At 33.6% G+C, this 14,435-nt stretch overlaps 1 protein-coding gene across 2 annotated transcripts in view; it reads left to right on the forward strand.

Annotated features, from left to right (window-relative positions):
• Positions 1–14,435, forward strand: part of AIMP1 (aminoacyl tRNA synthetase complex interacting multifunctional protein 1) — a 34,132-nt gene that overhangs the window by 7,705 nt on the left and 11,992 nt on the right. For both annotated transcript variants that reach the window (XM_059923377.1, XM_059923378.1), the window contains 4 exons: positions 3,945–4,078; positions 6,093–6,206; positions 8,711–8,881; positions 14,107–14,318. In XM_059923377.1, coding sequence (XP_059779360.1) covers positions 3,945–4,078; positions 6,093–6,206; positions 8,711–8,881; positions 14,107–14,318 — 631 coding nt within the window. The remainder of the gene's footprint in view (positions 1–3,944; positions 4,079–6,092; positions 6,207–8,710; positions 8,882–14,106; positions 14,319–14,435) is intronic.

Consider the following 14,435-nt stretch of genomic DNA (forward strand, 5'->3'; position numbering starts at 1 on the left):
AGTCCAGGAAGCACAGAGAGTCCCATACAGGATAAACCCTAGGAAAAACACACCAAGACACATATTAATCAAACTAACAAAAATTAAATTCAAAGAAAAAATATTAAAAGCAGCAAGGGAAAAACAAAAAATAACATACAAAGGAACCCCTGTAAGGTTATCAGCTAATTTTTCAGCAGAACTCTGCAGGCCAAAACGGACTGGCAGGATGTACTTAAAGTGATGAAAGAGAAAAACCTACAACCAAGATTACCCAGCAAGGATCTCATTCACATTCGATGGAGAAGTCAAAAGTTTTTCAGACAAGCAAAAGCTAAGAGAATTCGGCACCACTAAACCAGCTTTACAACAAATGCTAAAGAAACAACTCGCAGCAGGAAACACAAGAGAAGAAAAAGACCCACAAAAACAAACCCAAAACAATTAAGAAAATGGTAATAGGAACATACATATTGATAATAACCTTGAATGTAAATGGATTAGATGCCCCAACCAAAAGACACAGACTGGCTGAATGGATACAAAAACAAGACCCATATATATGCTGTCTACAAGAGACCCACTTCAGACCTAGGGACACATACAGACAAAGTGAAGGGATGGAAAAAGATATTCGATGCAGATGGAAATCTAAAGAAAGCTGGAGTAGCAATACTCATATCAGGTAAAATAGACTGAAATAAAGACTGTTACAAGCGATAAGGAGGGACACTACATAATGATCAAAGGATCAATCCAAGAAGAAGATATAACTATAAATGTTTATGCACCCAACATATGAACACCTCAATACATAAGGCAAATGCTAACAACCATGAAAACAGAAATCGACAGTAACACAATAATAGTAGGGGACTTTTAACACCCCACTTACACCAATGGATATATCATCCAAACAGAAAATAAATAAGGAAACACAAGCTTTAAGTGACATAATAGACCAGATAGGTCTAATTGATATTTGTAGAACATTCCACCCAAAAGTGGCAGGTTACACTTTCTTCTCAAGTGCACATGGAATATTCTCCAGGAAAGATCATATCTTGGGTCACAAATGAAGCCTTGGAAAATTTAAGAAAATTGAAATCGTATCAAGCATCTTTACTGCCCGCAACACTGTGAGATTGGAAATCAATTACAGGAAAAAAACTGTAAAAAACATAAATGCATGGAGGTTAAACAGTGCGCTACTAAATAACCAAGAGGTCACTGAAGAAAGCAAAGAAGAAATAAAAAACTACATAGAAACAAATGACTTGCATTCCTATACACTAATGATGAAAAATCTGAAAGAGAAATTAAGGAAACACTCCCATTTACCATTGCAACAAAAAGAATAAAATACCTAGGAATAAACCTACCTAGGGAGACAAAAGACCTGTATGCAGAAAACTATAAGACACTGATGAAAAATTAAAGATGATGCCAACAGGTGGAGAGATATAGCATGTTCTTGGATTGGAAGAATCAATATTGTGAAAATGACTATACTACCCAAAGCAATCTACAGATTCAATGCAATCCCTATCAAATTACCAGTGGCATTTTTTACGAAACTAGAACAAAAAATCTTAAAATTTATATGGCGACACAAAAGACCCCGAATAGCCAAAGCAGTCTTGAGGGAAAAAAACGGAGCTGGAGGAATCAGGCTCCCTGACTTCAGACTATACTACAAAGCTACAGTAATCAAGACAATATGGTAGTGGCACAAAAACAGAAACATAGATCAATGGAACAAGATAGAAAGCCCAGAGATAAAGCCACGCACCTATGGTCAACTAATCTATGACAAAGGAGGCAAGGATATACAATGGAGAAAAGACGGTCTATTCACTACGTGGTGCTGGGAAAACTGGACAGCCACATGTAAAAGAATGAAATTAGAACACTCCCTAACACCATACACAAAAATAAACTCAAAATGGATTCGAGACCTAAATGTAAGACCGGACACTATAAAACTCTTAGAGGAAAACATAGGAAGAACACTCTTTGACATAAATCACAGCAAGATCTTTTTTGATTCACCTCCTAAAGAAATGGAAATAAAAATAAACAAATGGGACCTAATGAAACTTCAAAGCTTTTGCACAGCAAAGGAAACCATAAACAAGACAAAAAGACAACCGTCAGAATGGGAGAAAATATTTGCAAACAAATCAACGGACAAAGGATTAATCTCCAAAATATATAAACAGCTCATGCAGCTCAATATTAAAAAAACAACCCCATCCAGAAATGGGCAGAAGACTTAAATAGACCTTTCTCCAAAGAAGACATACAGATGGCCAAGAAGCACATGAAAAGCTGCTCAACATCACTAATTATTAGAGAAATGCAAATCAAAACTGCAATGAGGTATCACCTCACACCAGTTAGAATGGGCATCATCTGAAAGTGTACAAATAACAAATGCTGGAGAGGGTGTGGAGAAAAGGGAACCCTCTTGCACTGTTGGTGGGAATGTAGATTGATACAGCCACTGTGGAGAACAATATGGAGGTTCCTTAAAAAAGTAAAAATGGTTGCGTAGGATCCTTCTCTATTCTCTATTTTAAGAGTTCATGGCTTACATATGTGGATGTGTTTTCCACTAACATTTCTCTGTTACTAACATTGTTTTCTCTAAGATTCTGGCTTTGCAGACATTTGAGGAACAACAGGGTATTCTGTATTCACTTTTGGTAAAAATTGGCAGAATTTAAAAGGTTATATCTTCATTTTCATTTTTGTAACTTTTTTTCCTCTGCATTTTCTAAACTATTAAATAATAGTCCATGGAAGAGTTTATTGTGACTTTTCCAGGTTAACCACCACCACCCCATTTATATTTTCTTCATTACTAGCAATTTTATTTTTATAGGGTTTTTTAAATTGCTTCCATATCATAAATTGTCAACTTTAGCATAAAGTTTTTTGGGGTTGGTTTTCTTTTTATAAGAAAAGTAAACATCTCAGAATGTTCTTTATATAGGATGGTTATTGCCTAATAATTTAAAATTTTAAAGCAATCTTGTCCACTACTAGCCAATTATTTTATCAAAAAATTTCACCATTTATTGAGTGTGCCTCATTTATTTAAAATTAGAATTATTTCAGCAATGCTTGTGGCATACTTTGGATTATAAATTGATGTTAAATTAGGGGCAAAGAGCAGTTCATAGTATTGTTAATGATTAACCCTCTCTTCTGAGTGTGACTATTTGTCTTAACATTTGGCAGTTAGAACTTTAACATAATGAATTAATCTCAGAATTTTGCTTATATATGCATTTTTCTGCATATTGATGTTTTCTAATTTCTATACATTATTATACAGTTAAAATTCTAATTCAATTTTTTTTACAAAGGATACAGTATATATATACTGATACTATTTCTGAGTAGGTATATGTTTAATATTGGTGTTTTCCTAATTGTCGATCATTTTCTTTTAATATTTGCCTTTCTAGTTTACATGTTCTTCCTTACACATAAGTTTGTACATAATTAAATAAACAGTAGAAATATCCAATATACGAAGGAAACATATAAAGAAGGAATTCAGCAATTGTCTTTACTTTGGAACTCAGGTGTGGTACTCAGTTATCCCTTAGTTAAGGTTGTTGTTAGTCTGTCCCTTAGTGTTTCTATCTTGTCATAGTATTCTGCAGTATTTTAAAGCTTTCTTTAAAACTTTCCAACCTAAAATATGATTAAATAGCATGTTTTCATGCTTTTAGGAAAAAATTGATTTTCTTTTCCAAACAGAATGAGGAATTAATCTATTAACATTTCTGCCTCTTGTTTGGTTTGTTGCTCTTCAGAGGAAAAGTATTTTTCTAACATTTTTCTGTTACAGTAGAAAATGTTTTTCGTCTCAGACTGCTTGTGCATGGTGTCCTGTACAATAAATTTATTCATTCTACAGTATAATGTATCACTTTCATTTTTTCACTTAGGATTTTCTGCTGTTTCTTGGCAAAAATGGCAGCCAGTGATGCTGTTCTCAAGAGACTGGAACAGAAGGGTGCCGAGGCAGATCAAATAATTGAATATCTTAAGCAGCAGGTTGCTCTTCTTAAGGAGAAAGCAAGTAAGAAAATTAGAAAATTTAAATTTTCTAGGGAGATAACTTAAAATGAATTCATATATTGACAAAGCAAAAAAAAAATGTTTACCACATATATTATTATTTCACAAACTTGATGATGACTTCTATATTCCTTTAATATTACAATTATGAGTGAAATAATGTAGGATTAAGATAAGTTAGAATTGGTGTATAGTGAATATGTGATATTTAGAGAAAACAACGTATTATTTCAAGACTGATAAAATACTTAAGTTGGTATAGAATTAGAGATTAAATATGAAGAAAATTGAGTGGAGTCAAATATGAACTCAAATATCTCCTCTAACCTTGTATAGAAGAAAATGTATACTTTCACATTACTCTCTGCTAGGGTATTTTCTGAAATGATTTTTACATTTTTTCCAGTGCTTAAGTTTTACCTGGAAATTGCTATGATGCATACAAAAAATATCAAATCTGAATTTTTGCTTTTAAAATTTAGGTTGTTTTCTGTTTTGTTTAAGTATATTTTATTTCTCAATAGCCAATGTTAATGTTATGAAAATTCCAGAATCTTTGCCATCACTTATAGAAATAAATGCTTTTCTTTGCTGCATAAAACTGAATGGCTTATAGAATCCTACATTCATTCTCTAAAAATTTTTCCCATTATCAATTTTTTTCTTAATTTTAAATACTGTTTTAATTATTTTTATAATGTTTTATAAACATTGTTATTGTTTTTCTTAGAATTTTAAAAGGATTTTTCTTATTTTTAAAAATTCTTAATATTTCTTTTCATTAGTAAGATGAAGAGATTAGAGATATATGTAATATAGAGGAGAATTAAAAAGGAAGTAATTTGTGAATAGTAGTAATAATAAAAATGTGTATTTCAGTAAGTAAATACTCAGGCAGGACTATACTGCCTGACATATGAGAGGGTCACATGCTACATGGTTCACATACGTGGTATCACCAAAAATGCAACAGGTATAATATAGATTGATACAGTAGTGTGCCTTGGTATAGGCAACTCAGATACCAAAAGCAGTTTTCAGTCATGTTTTTGATTTACTCAGAATGATGAATGATTCTTTATGTAAAGCTCTTGAACAAAATAAAGTACAGTCTACTCTTGATTTACATGGTACTTGATTCCTAGAAAATTCAGAGTATAATGAAAATGTTTAAGAATGTTTATATATAAAAAGTAATTAGGATCTAGGCTCAAATAATTAACAGGATTTTCACTTATACAAATGTACAGTGGGTCACTGCAAAATCCTGCAGAACGTAAGACGGTTCTTCATTTTACAGGAATATCTAGCATATTGCAGGACATCTGGCATCCCTGACCCCTGCCTAACAAATGCCAGTAATGACTCCCTTTATTTGTGACAACAAAAAATACTTCCACAGATTTTCAAAATCCCACCTTGGGAGCAGTACCAACCCCACCGAGAATCACTGTTTTTCTTTTATATTTTTGTATACCCTATTGCTGACCTTGAACACACATATTATGTGTTGAGCAAATCTTTGAAGTTATTTCATTCATTAAATGTTTGACCAGCTTAACTTTTGAGACATTAGGAGTAAAAGATTATTCAGTTCCTTTTACAAGGTAATCACTAAAAAGGAAGAAATGAGAATACTTTTTTATTGTTTGGTTATCATTATTAGATCTTAGACTTTTTTAAAAGTTTAATATGTCTAATATTTGTCTCTCTTTCTTACAGTTAACCTGTTACTGACACTCTGAGCCAGGTTCATAAGAATTTTTATAAAAGCTAGGAAAATGATTGATAAACAAAACCTTTTATGTTGTTATTACTTCACAGATTTATTTCCCTTTTTCTCTCTCTCTTTTAAATATCATGTTATTTTAATAAATACTAAACTGATATAAAGAAACTGGCCAAACATTTGGTTACTGGCTTTGTTTATACTGGCTATGCTTTTTTTAAGTAGTATCCATAAGAAACCTTTTAGAAAACATAACTATATCTTAACTGGTTGTTCTTGATCCCAGTTTTGCAGGCAACTTTGAGAGAAGAGAAGAAACTTCGAGTTGAAAATGCTAAATTGAAGAAAGAAATTGAAGAATTGAAACAAGAGCTAATTAAGGCAGAAATTCAAAATGGAGGTGATTAATTACAGAAATAATAGGTTGTTTTTATTCATAATAATAATTATTATATTGTTTATTAAGTTAGGTTTTATGCTTGGTTACTCAAGCATTCATGCATTTATCCTCTTATATTGAAGACAAAATATAGACTTAGAAAATGCAAGTAAATGGTCTTGCCTAAGATCATGCAAAAAGTGTCAAAGCTGGAGTTCAGAAAGCTGTACTTCTAATCTCTGTACTGTGATCATCACTATTCCCTTGATCATCATCAACTATGTCACTATATAGTTGTTGAAAATAAGCCATAATAATATTTAGTTAACATTTACTAAGTTTTGCTTTATGCCAGGCACTATGTGCCAAGTGCTTCATATACATTATATATTTTATCCTTAAAATTACATGTATACAAATTATCCTTGTTTTACACATTGAAGCTTAGAGATGTATAGTCATTTGCCTGAAACCAAATACTATTTTTAAGTTACCCAAGCCAGCATATAATTATCATTCCAACAATTATGTTGAAAAAAAAAATGAAAATTTTTATTGAACTATTTTAAAGGTTTCTAGATAAATTCACATTATTATAGAATGACATTAATAGTAAGAATAGTTCTGTTATAATTTCAAAGTACCACATGGAAAAACATTTGATTATATTGTAGAAAATCCTTCCTGGGTGAATTAAGGAGGCCCGGGTGTAGTGAATCCCTGTCTTACTACTCCCTTTTGACATTTATTCTGTCACTAAGTTATTCTGAATGCTCTAGTGTGCATTCTACCCTAGCTAAATAAAAGTAAGAGGAAAAAACCAATAATGTATGCTTAAAACTATCAACTGGAGAGAATATTATTTGTCACTGGAGAATAGTTGATGTTTTCCAAGATTAGGAGATTTGGAATACAGGTGCAGAATTAAATAAACAGCTAAAATATTAGCAGTGTAAAACTGCTTTTCATTTCTCCTAGTTCTAGAAGATTGCCCTGTAAACATTAAACTTTTAAACTGTGATCGTAATAAAATGCTAAAACAGTTTGAATTAAAGTACTGAATTCTGTCTTGGTGAAACATAAAATAGGGGTAGATGGAGCTTCATATTACTAAAAGAAGCCTTCAAAGAACTTTAAAAATACCTCTGAAAAGTGGTTTGAATATTGGCTGGAATATAAGCCACATCAAAATCCCTCACAAGATTATATTCTTCCATGTTTACTAGGCAGTGAGTATGTTTTTAACATTGCTGGAGCAATTTTCTTTATTTCTTTAAAATGTTTTTTGAAACAGAATTATGGGCAAATAATGCTGCTGTCTCTCCATTACTTCTGATGTAAAAATGATTGTTACTAAAACATCTTTTCAGTTGATTGTTCTATTTAAGAGAAAACCTGAGTGAAAAACATGCCATCTTGCCAAACCATGAGGGGGTGTAATCTCTGGAGACAGACAACCTGGTATAAATTCTTATTTCCCTTTCTCACTATGTGTGTGATGGGCCAGTTTCTTAACTTCTGTATGGCTCGGGTTGATCATCTGTAAATGTGGATATGAATAAAACTTACTGCTTAGGGTATTTATGAGAATTACAAGAGTTAATTCAGATAAAGCATTTTGAAAAGTGTCTGGGACATAGTAAGTTTATAATAAATATTAGCTTACATTGTTATCTAAAATTTTCTCAGTTTAATCATTAGTGATTGAAGGAGAATAATGCATTTATTCTTTTATGGTTAAAATAAACTTAATTTCTTGGCAGCCTTTCTACAGTCTCAGATAGTCAAGACTTGATAATCATACACACTGAATTTCCTTTTTAAGAAGAGTTCATGTTCTACCATATGACCCAGCAGTTCCACTCCTAGTTATATATCCAAAAAACCAAAAACACTAATTCAAAAAGATACATGCACCCCAATGTTCATAGCGTTGTTTACGATTGCCAAGATATGGAAGCAACTTAAATGTCCATCAACAGATGAATGGATAAAGAAGATGTAGTATATACATACAAACACAGTGGAGTACTACTCAGCCATAAAAAAGCGTGAAATTTTGCCATTTGAAGCAACATGGGTGGACTCAGAGGGTATTATGCTGAGCGAAATAATTCAGACAGAAAAAGGCAAATAGTGTATCACTTATAGGAGGAATCTAAAAATTATAACAAGCTAGTGAATATAATAAAAAAGCTGACACAGAGAACAAACCAGTGGTTACCACTCGAGAGGGGAAGGGGGAGGGGCAATATAGTAGTTGGGGATTAAGAGGTACAAACTATTGTGTATAAAATAAGCTACAAGGATATATTATACATCATGGGGAATATAGGCAGTATTTTATAATAACTATAAATGGAGTATAATGTTTAAAAATTGTGAATCACTATATTGTACACCTGTAACATAATATTGTACAACTATATTTCAATTAAAAAAAATAGAGTTCATATTTGTTATTCACAGTTTTCCATTTGTTTGTTGTTTAATATAAATGACATTATTTTCATTTTCTCTCTCAGTAAAACAGATACCATTCCCATCTGGTATTCCACTGCAAGCTGATTCTGCGGTTTCTGAAAATGTGATACAGTCTATACCAATAACAGCCATATCTTCTGGTGCCAAAGAGCAGATAAAAGGAGGAGGAGGAGAAGAAGAAAAGAAGATGAAAGAGAAAATTGAAAAGAAAGGTATTTTTGAACAGTTGAAGTTATTTGGCACTTGACTGGTTTATCAGATGTCAGCATTTTTGATAATAATAATGGTGTCAGGAAGAAAGTTCAGACTTTTATGAACTAAAGTCAGGAACAATAGGATAATGGAACATAGAATCTGGGCCCTAAAGGATGACAGGATAAGAGTGTGGCATTTGAGGTAGAGGGACCAGCATAACTAAAAACAAAGAGATTAAGTATAGAGGCCTATGTGTAGTTTGGTATGACTGAATTTAGGTGTATATATAGGGGATAGTTTCAGAGAAATCACAGGTAGAAAGTTAGCTTAGAACCAGTTGTGAAGATAGGAAAGGGATATTCCAGTCAAAGCAGAATTTCTCAACTAGCATGGGGGTGTTGAAGTTTTAGGAACCCATTAAGATCTGAAGTGTAGAGTATATCACAGTCCACTTAGGCAACTAGAGTAGAAATCTTAGAGTCAACCTTAACTTGTCCCTGTCCCTCAATTTCATATTTAATTGGCTACCAAAGCCTATACAAGCATACCTCGGAGATATTGCAGGTTCAGTTCCAGGCCCCTGCAATAAAGCGAATATCACAAGAAAGCAAGTCACAAGAATTCTTTGGTTTCCTAGTACATATGAAAGTTATGTTTATACTGTAGTCTGTTAAATGTTCAATAGCAGTGTGTCTAAAAAAAATAATGTATATAACTTAATTAAAAATACTTTATTGCTAAAACATGCTAACCATCATCTGAACCTTCAGCAAGTCATCATCTTTTTGCTGGGGGAGAGTCTTTTCTCAATGTTGAGTGCTGCTGACTGATCAGGCTCATGATTACTGAAGGATGGGGTGCTGTGGCAGTTTCTTAAAATAAGACAACAATGAAGTTTGCTGTACTGATTGAATCTTCCTCTCACAAACTATTTCTCTGTAGCACATATGCTGTTTGATAGCATTTTACCCACAGTAGAATTTCTTTCCCAATTGGAGTCAGTCTTCTCAAACCCTGTCATTGCTTTATCAACGAAGTTTATGTAATATTCTAAATCCTTTGTTATCCTCAGCAGTCTTCACGGCATCTTCACCAGGAGTTGATTCCATATCAAGAAACCACTTTCTTTGCTCATCCATTAGAAGCAACTCCTTATCCATTAAAATTTTATCATGTGATTGCAGCAATTTAGTCACATCTTCAGGCTCCACTTCCAATTCTAATTCTCTTGCTATTTCCACCACATCTGCAGTTCCTTCCTCCACTGAAATCTTGAACCCTGCAAGTTATACATGAGGATTGGAATCAACTTCTTCCAAACTCCTGCTACTGTTGACATTTGACCTCTTTCCATGAATCACAAATGTTCTTAATGGCATCTAGAATGGTGAATCCTTTCCAGAAAGTTTTCAATTTAGTTTGCTTAAATCCATCAGAGGAATCACTATGTATGGCAGCTATAGCTTTAAAAAATATATTTCTTAAAGAGTAAGACTTGAAAGTCAAACTCCTTGATCCGTGGACTATAGCATGGATGTTGTGTTAACAGGCGTGAAAATAACCTTAATCTCATTGTACATCTTTATGAGAGCTCTTGGGTGACCAGGTGCATTGTCAGTGAGCAGTAACATTTTGAAAGGAATCATTCTTGTGAGCTGAAAGTCTCAACAGTGGGCTTAAAATATTTTGTAAACCATGTTGTAAACAGACATACTGTCATCCAGGCTTTGTTGTTCCATTTATAGAGCACAAACAAACTAGATTTAGCATCATTCTTAAAGGCCCTAGGATTTTCAGAATGGTAAATGAGCATTGGCTTCAACTTCAAGTCACCAGCTACATTGGCCCCTAACAAGAGAGTCAGCTTGTCCTTTGAAGCCAGGCATTGACTTCTCCTCTCTTGCTATGAAAGTCCTAGATGGCATCTTCCTCCAGTAGAAGGCTGTTTCATCTGCATTGAAAATTTGTTGTCTAGTGTAGCCACTTCATTAATTGTCTTAGCTAGATCTTCTGGATAACTTGCTGTAGCTTCTACATCAGCACTTGCTGCTTCACCTTGAATTTTTATGTTATGGAGATAACTTCTCTCCTTAAAGCTCATGAACCAAGCACTGCTAGCTTTAAACTTTTCTTTTTGCAGATTTCTCATCTCTCTCAGCCTTTACAGAATTGAAGAGAGGGCTGTGCTCTGGGTTAGGCTTTGGCTTAAGGGAATGTTATGGCTGGTGTGCTCTTCTATCCAGGCCACTAAAACTTTCTCCATATTAGCAATAAGGCTGTTTTGCTTTCTTATCATTCGTGTCTTCACTGGAGTAGCACTTTTCGTTTTCTTCAACTTCTTTGCATTCACAACTTGGCTGTTTGGCAGAAGAGATCTAGCTTTTGGCCTATCTTGGGTTTCGACATGCCTTCCTCACTAAGCTTAATCATTTCTAGCTTTTGAACGTGATGAATGTGTGACTCTTCCTTTCACTTGTACACTTAGAGGCCATTGTAGGGTAATTAATTGGCTTAATTTCAATATTGTGTCTCAGGGAATAGGGAGGCCCGAGGAGAGGGAGAAAGATGGGTTGGCTGGTTGGTGGACAGTCAGAACACACACAACATTTATTAAGTTCAGCATTTTATATGGACATGGCTTGTGGTACCCCCAAACAATTACAGTAGTGACATCAAAGATCACAGCCACAGATCACCATAACAAATATAATAATAATGAAAAAGTTTGAAATACTGTGAGGGTTACCAAAATGTGACACAAAGACATGAAGTGAGCAAATGCTGTTGGGAGAATGGGGCCAAGAGACGCTTGATGCAGGGTTGCCACAAACCTTCAATTTGTAAATAATGCAATATCTGCAAAGTGCAATAAAGGGAAGCACAATAAAGTCAGGTATGCCTGTAATTCCTACCACCGCAACGTATCTGGAGCGCAGCTCTGTTCCTCCATTTTGTTAGGTGCTACCAGGTAGTTCAGGTTCTCATGAGCTCATCTAAATTAATGTTCAAGCCTCATTTTTTCTAGTCTGTCCTTCCATTGCTGCTAAAGCTATTTTTCTAATCATAAATCTGACTCCTTTTTTATTTAACTTTCCTTTATTCCTTTCTGGACTTCATTTCCCCAGGCATGTCTAAAAATGTGCTTTTATAATTCATTATACATGCCTCTCATAGTATTTAAACTCAGTTAAAATTTTTTTGGAAAATATAAAATGGCTCAGGGATCTGTGAGCTAACCTAAGCCATTTTAGCACTTCTCAGTTCCTTTTGGTAAGCATCAGTAGCCTCTGTTAGAAGTCGTTAGGGGCTGTACATCCTCTCCTACGTAACTTCACCACTAGGTGGTATGGTTACAAAGAAAGCAGTTCAGACTAATTCTTTCACTTTATGAATTTTATTAAGTAGGCACAAAACAGTCATGCAGCCTGTTCTTATAAGTTTGGTGAAGTCCATCCTCAAAGAGGATGCGTTACTGTGGCTGCGGGGTCAGTCAGCCTTCTAGTCAAATGAGACAACAAAGTCTTCCTTTGGAGGAGGAGGGAGCACTCAAAACCAAATGGAGATCTAGGTCTAGAATGCCTCTGTTCAATAGAACTTCCTGTTCTGTATAGCTGCATCATCCAACACAGTAGACAATAGCCACATGCAGCTATTAAACATTTGAAATGTGTCTAGTATGACTAAAGAACTGAATTTTTAATTATTTTAAATTTAAATGTAAATAGCTCTATGGGGTTGGCAGCTACTATATTGGACAGTGCTGGATTAGAAGGCTGTTCCATTGGTGTTTGGCTGCTAAGATTGCCAGATTCCAAAATTCTGCTTACACAAGGGTTGTGGCACCCATACAGTCTTTCTATACTGTCACTTATAAGCATCACTCATTTGTTAATGAAACATTTCTAAAATCCCTAATGATGACTAACAAAGTTCTTGGTATAGATTTTGATATTTGCAATCACCTCTGGAATGTGAATTCCTGATAAAGATATTTCAAATGCCTAGAGAGTAAAGTTTAAAAATGTATATGAAAATAGCTATATTGTGCTGTTATAGTAGTATGTATGTAGTATTTTAAAATAAATATATAGTTTATCACTCAAAGATAACTACTAAGATTTTTGTAGTAATTTTATATATATATTTCTATATCATTTGGGCTTTTACTCTTTAAAAAAATCTTTGCTAATATGTTACATGGAAAATGGTATTTTTAAAAAATTTGCTAATGAAAGTAAGAATTGTCCATTATTTTAAACTAGCTCTGCCTCCTCTTTTATAAACTATCTTTGTGTAAACTGTGAATGTTTTTTACACAAAATCATCTATTCCTACTCCAGGCAGAATTATTCTTCTCTGTGCTTCTATATTTCTTTGTGTATGTAATATTTATCACATGTTCACTGTATACATCTGACTTTCTTAAAAGAGATTTTTAGTGCTTGGCTAGCATGGGCCACTCATCTTATTTTTTTCAGTGCCTTAGATCTGAGTAAATATTTGTTCAAATATAAAACAAAGAAATAGTTAAGAAACAATGTTTTCAAGCCATAATAACTTAATCTCTACAGATTGGGAGGTAAATAAGTTTTTGTTTTGTTTTACATTTTTTTTTCTGCCAGAGAGGCTAAATGTAAACTTTAGGAATATGAACTCTATACAGGTTGCATTTTGACTCAATGGCTAAAGTAATCTTACGCTAATAAGAGTTATATTATCAGCATTTAAATAAAAGTAGAATTTTATAAACATAATCAGAATAAAATGTGACTCTCTAGAGTCACAGTAAATCAAATCTTAAAGGGTTTTCTACACTTCTGTTTCAGGGAAAGGCAAATTTTCTCTTTAAAAGGTTATTTGCTGGCCATAAAGTCTCTGTTACAACTACTCCACTCTGCCGTAGTACCAAAGTATCCATAGACAACGTGTAAATTAATGAACATGATTTTGTTCTAATAAAACTTTTTGACAGGCAGTGGGCTGGATTTGCCCTTGAGCTATAGATTACCAACACCTACTCTATGTCTTTAACTAGAGATATAGACAGTTAATTCAACAGGGAAATAGCTTAAAAAGGGTTCAAATATTGTGACATGAATAATTCTTTCCTTTGTTATTTAAATGAAGATAGGAGATAAACACTCATTTTTTTTTTTCTTTTAAGCTCATCAGCATCAATGCTATAGAGATTTTCATAGTGTATTTTTACTTCTGATGTTTATCCATTTGTAAATATTTTTAGGAGAGAAAAAGGAGAAAAAACAACAGCCAGCAGGAGGAAGTGCTGACTCTAAGCCTATTGATGTATCCTGTCTGGATCTTCGAATTGGTTGTATCATCACTGCCAGAAAACACCCTGATGCAGATTCTTTGTATGTAGAAGAGGTAGATGTTGGAGAAACAGTCTTAAGAACAGTTGTCAGTGGCCTGGTGAATCATGTTCCTCTTGAACAGGTAATCTGTATAGCTAATATTATTTCTACATATACATTTCACCTTCATTCCCTCTTTCTTAATGTTTTTTCATGTAATTTTGTATCATACTGCACAACATGAGCCAGTATTGATTAA

This window comes from Balaenoptera ricei, chromosome 5, assembly GCF_028023285.1.
Source record: "Balaenoptera ricei isolate mBalRic1 chromosome 5, mBalRic1.hap2, whole genome shotgun sequence".
NCBI lineage: Eukaryota > Metazoa > Chordata > Mammalia > Artiodactyla > Balaenopteridae > Balaenoptera > Balaenoptera ricei.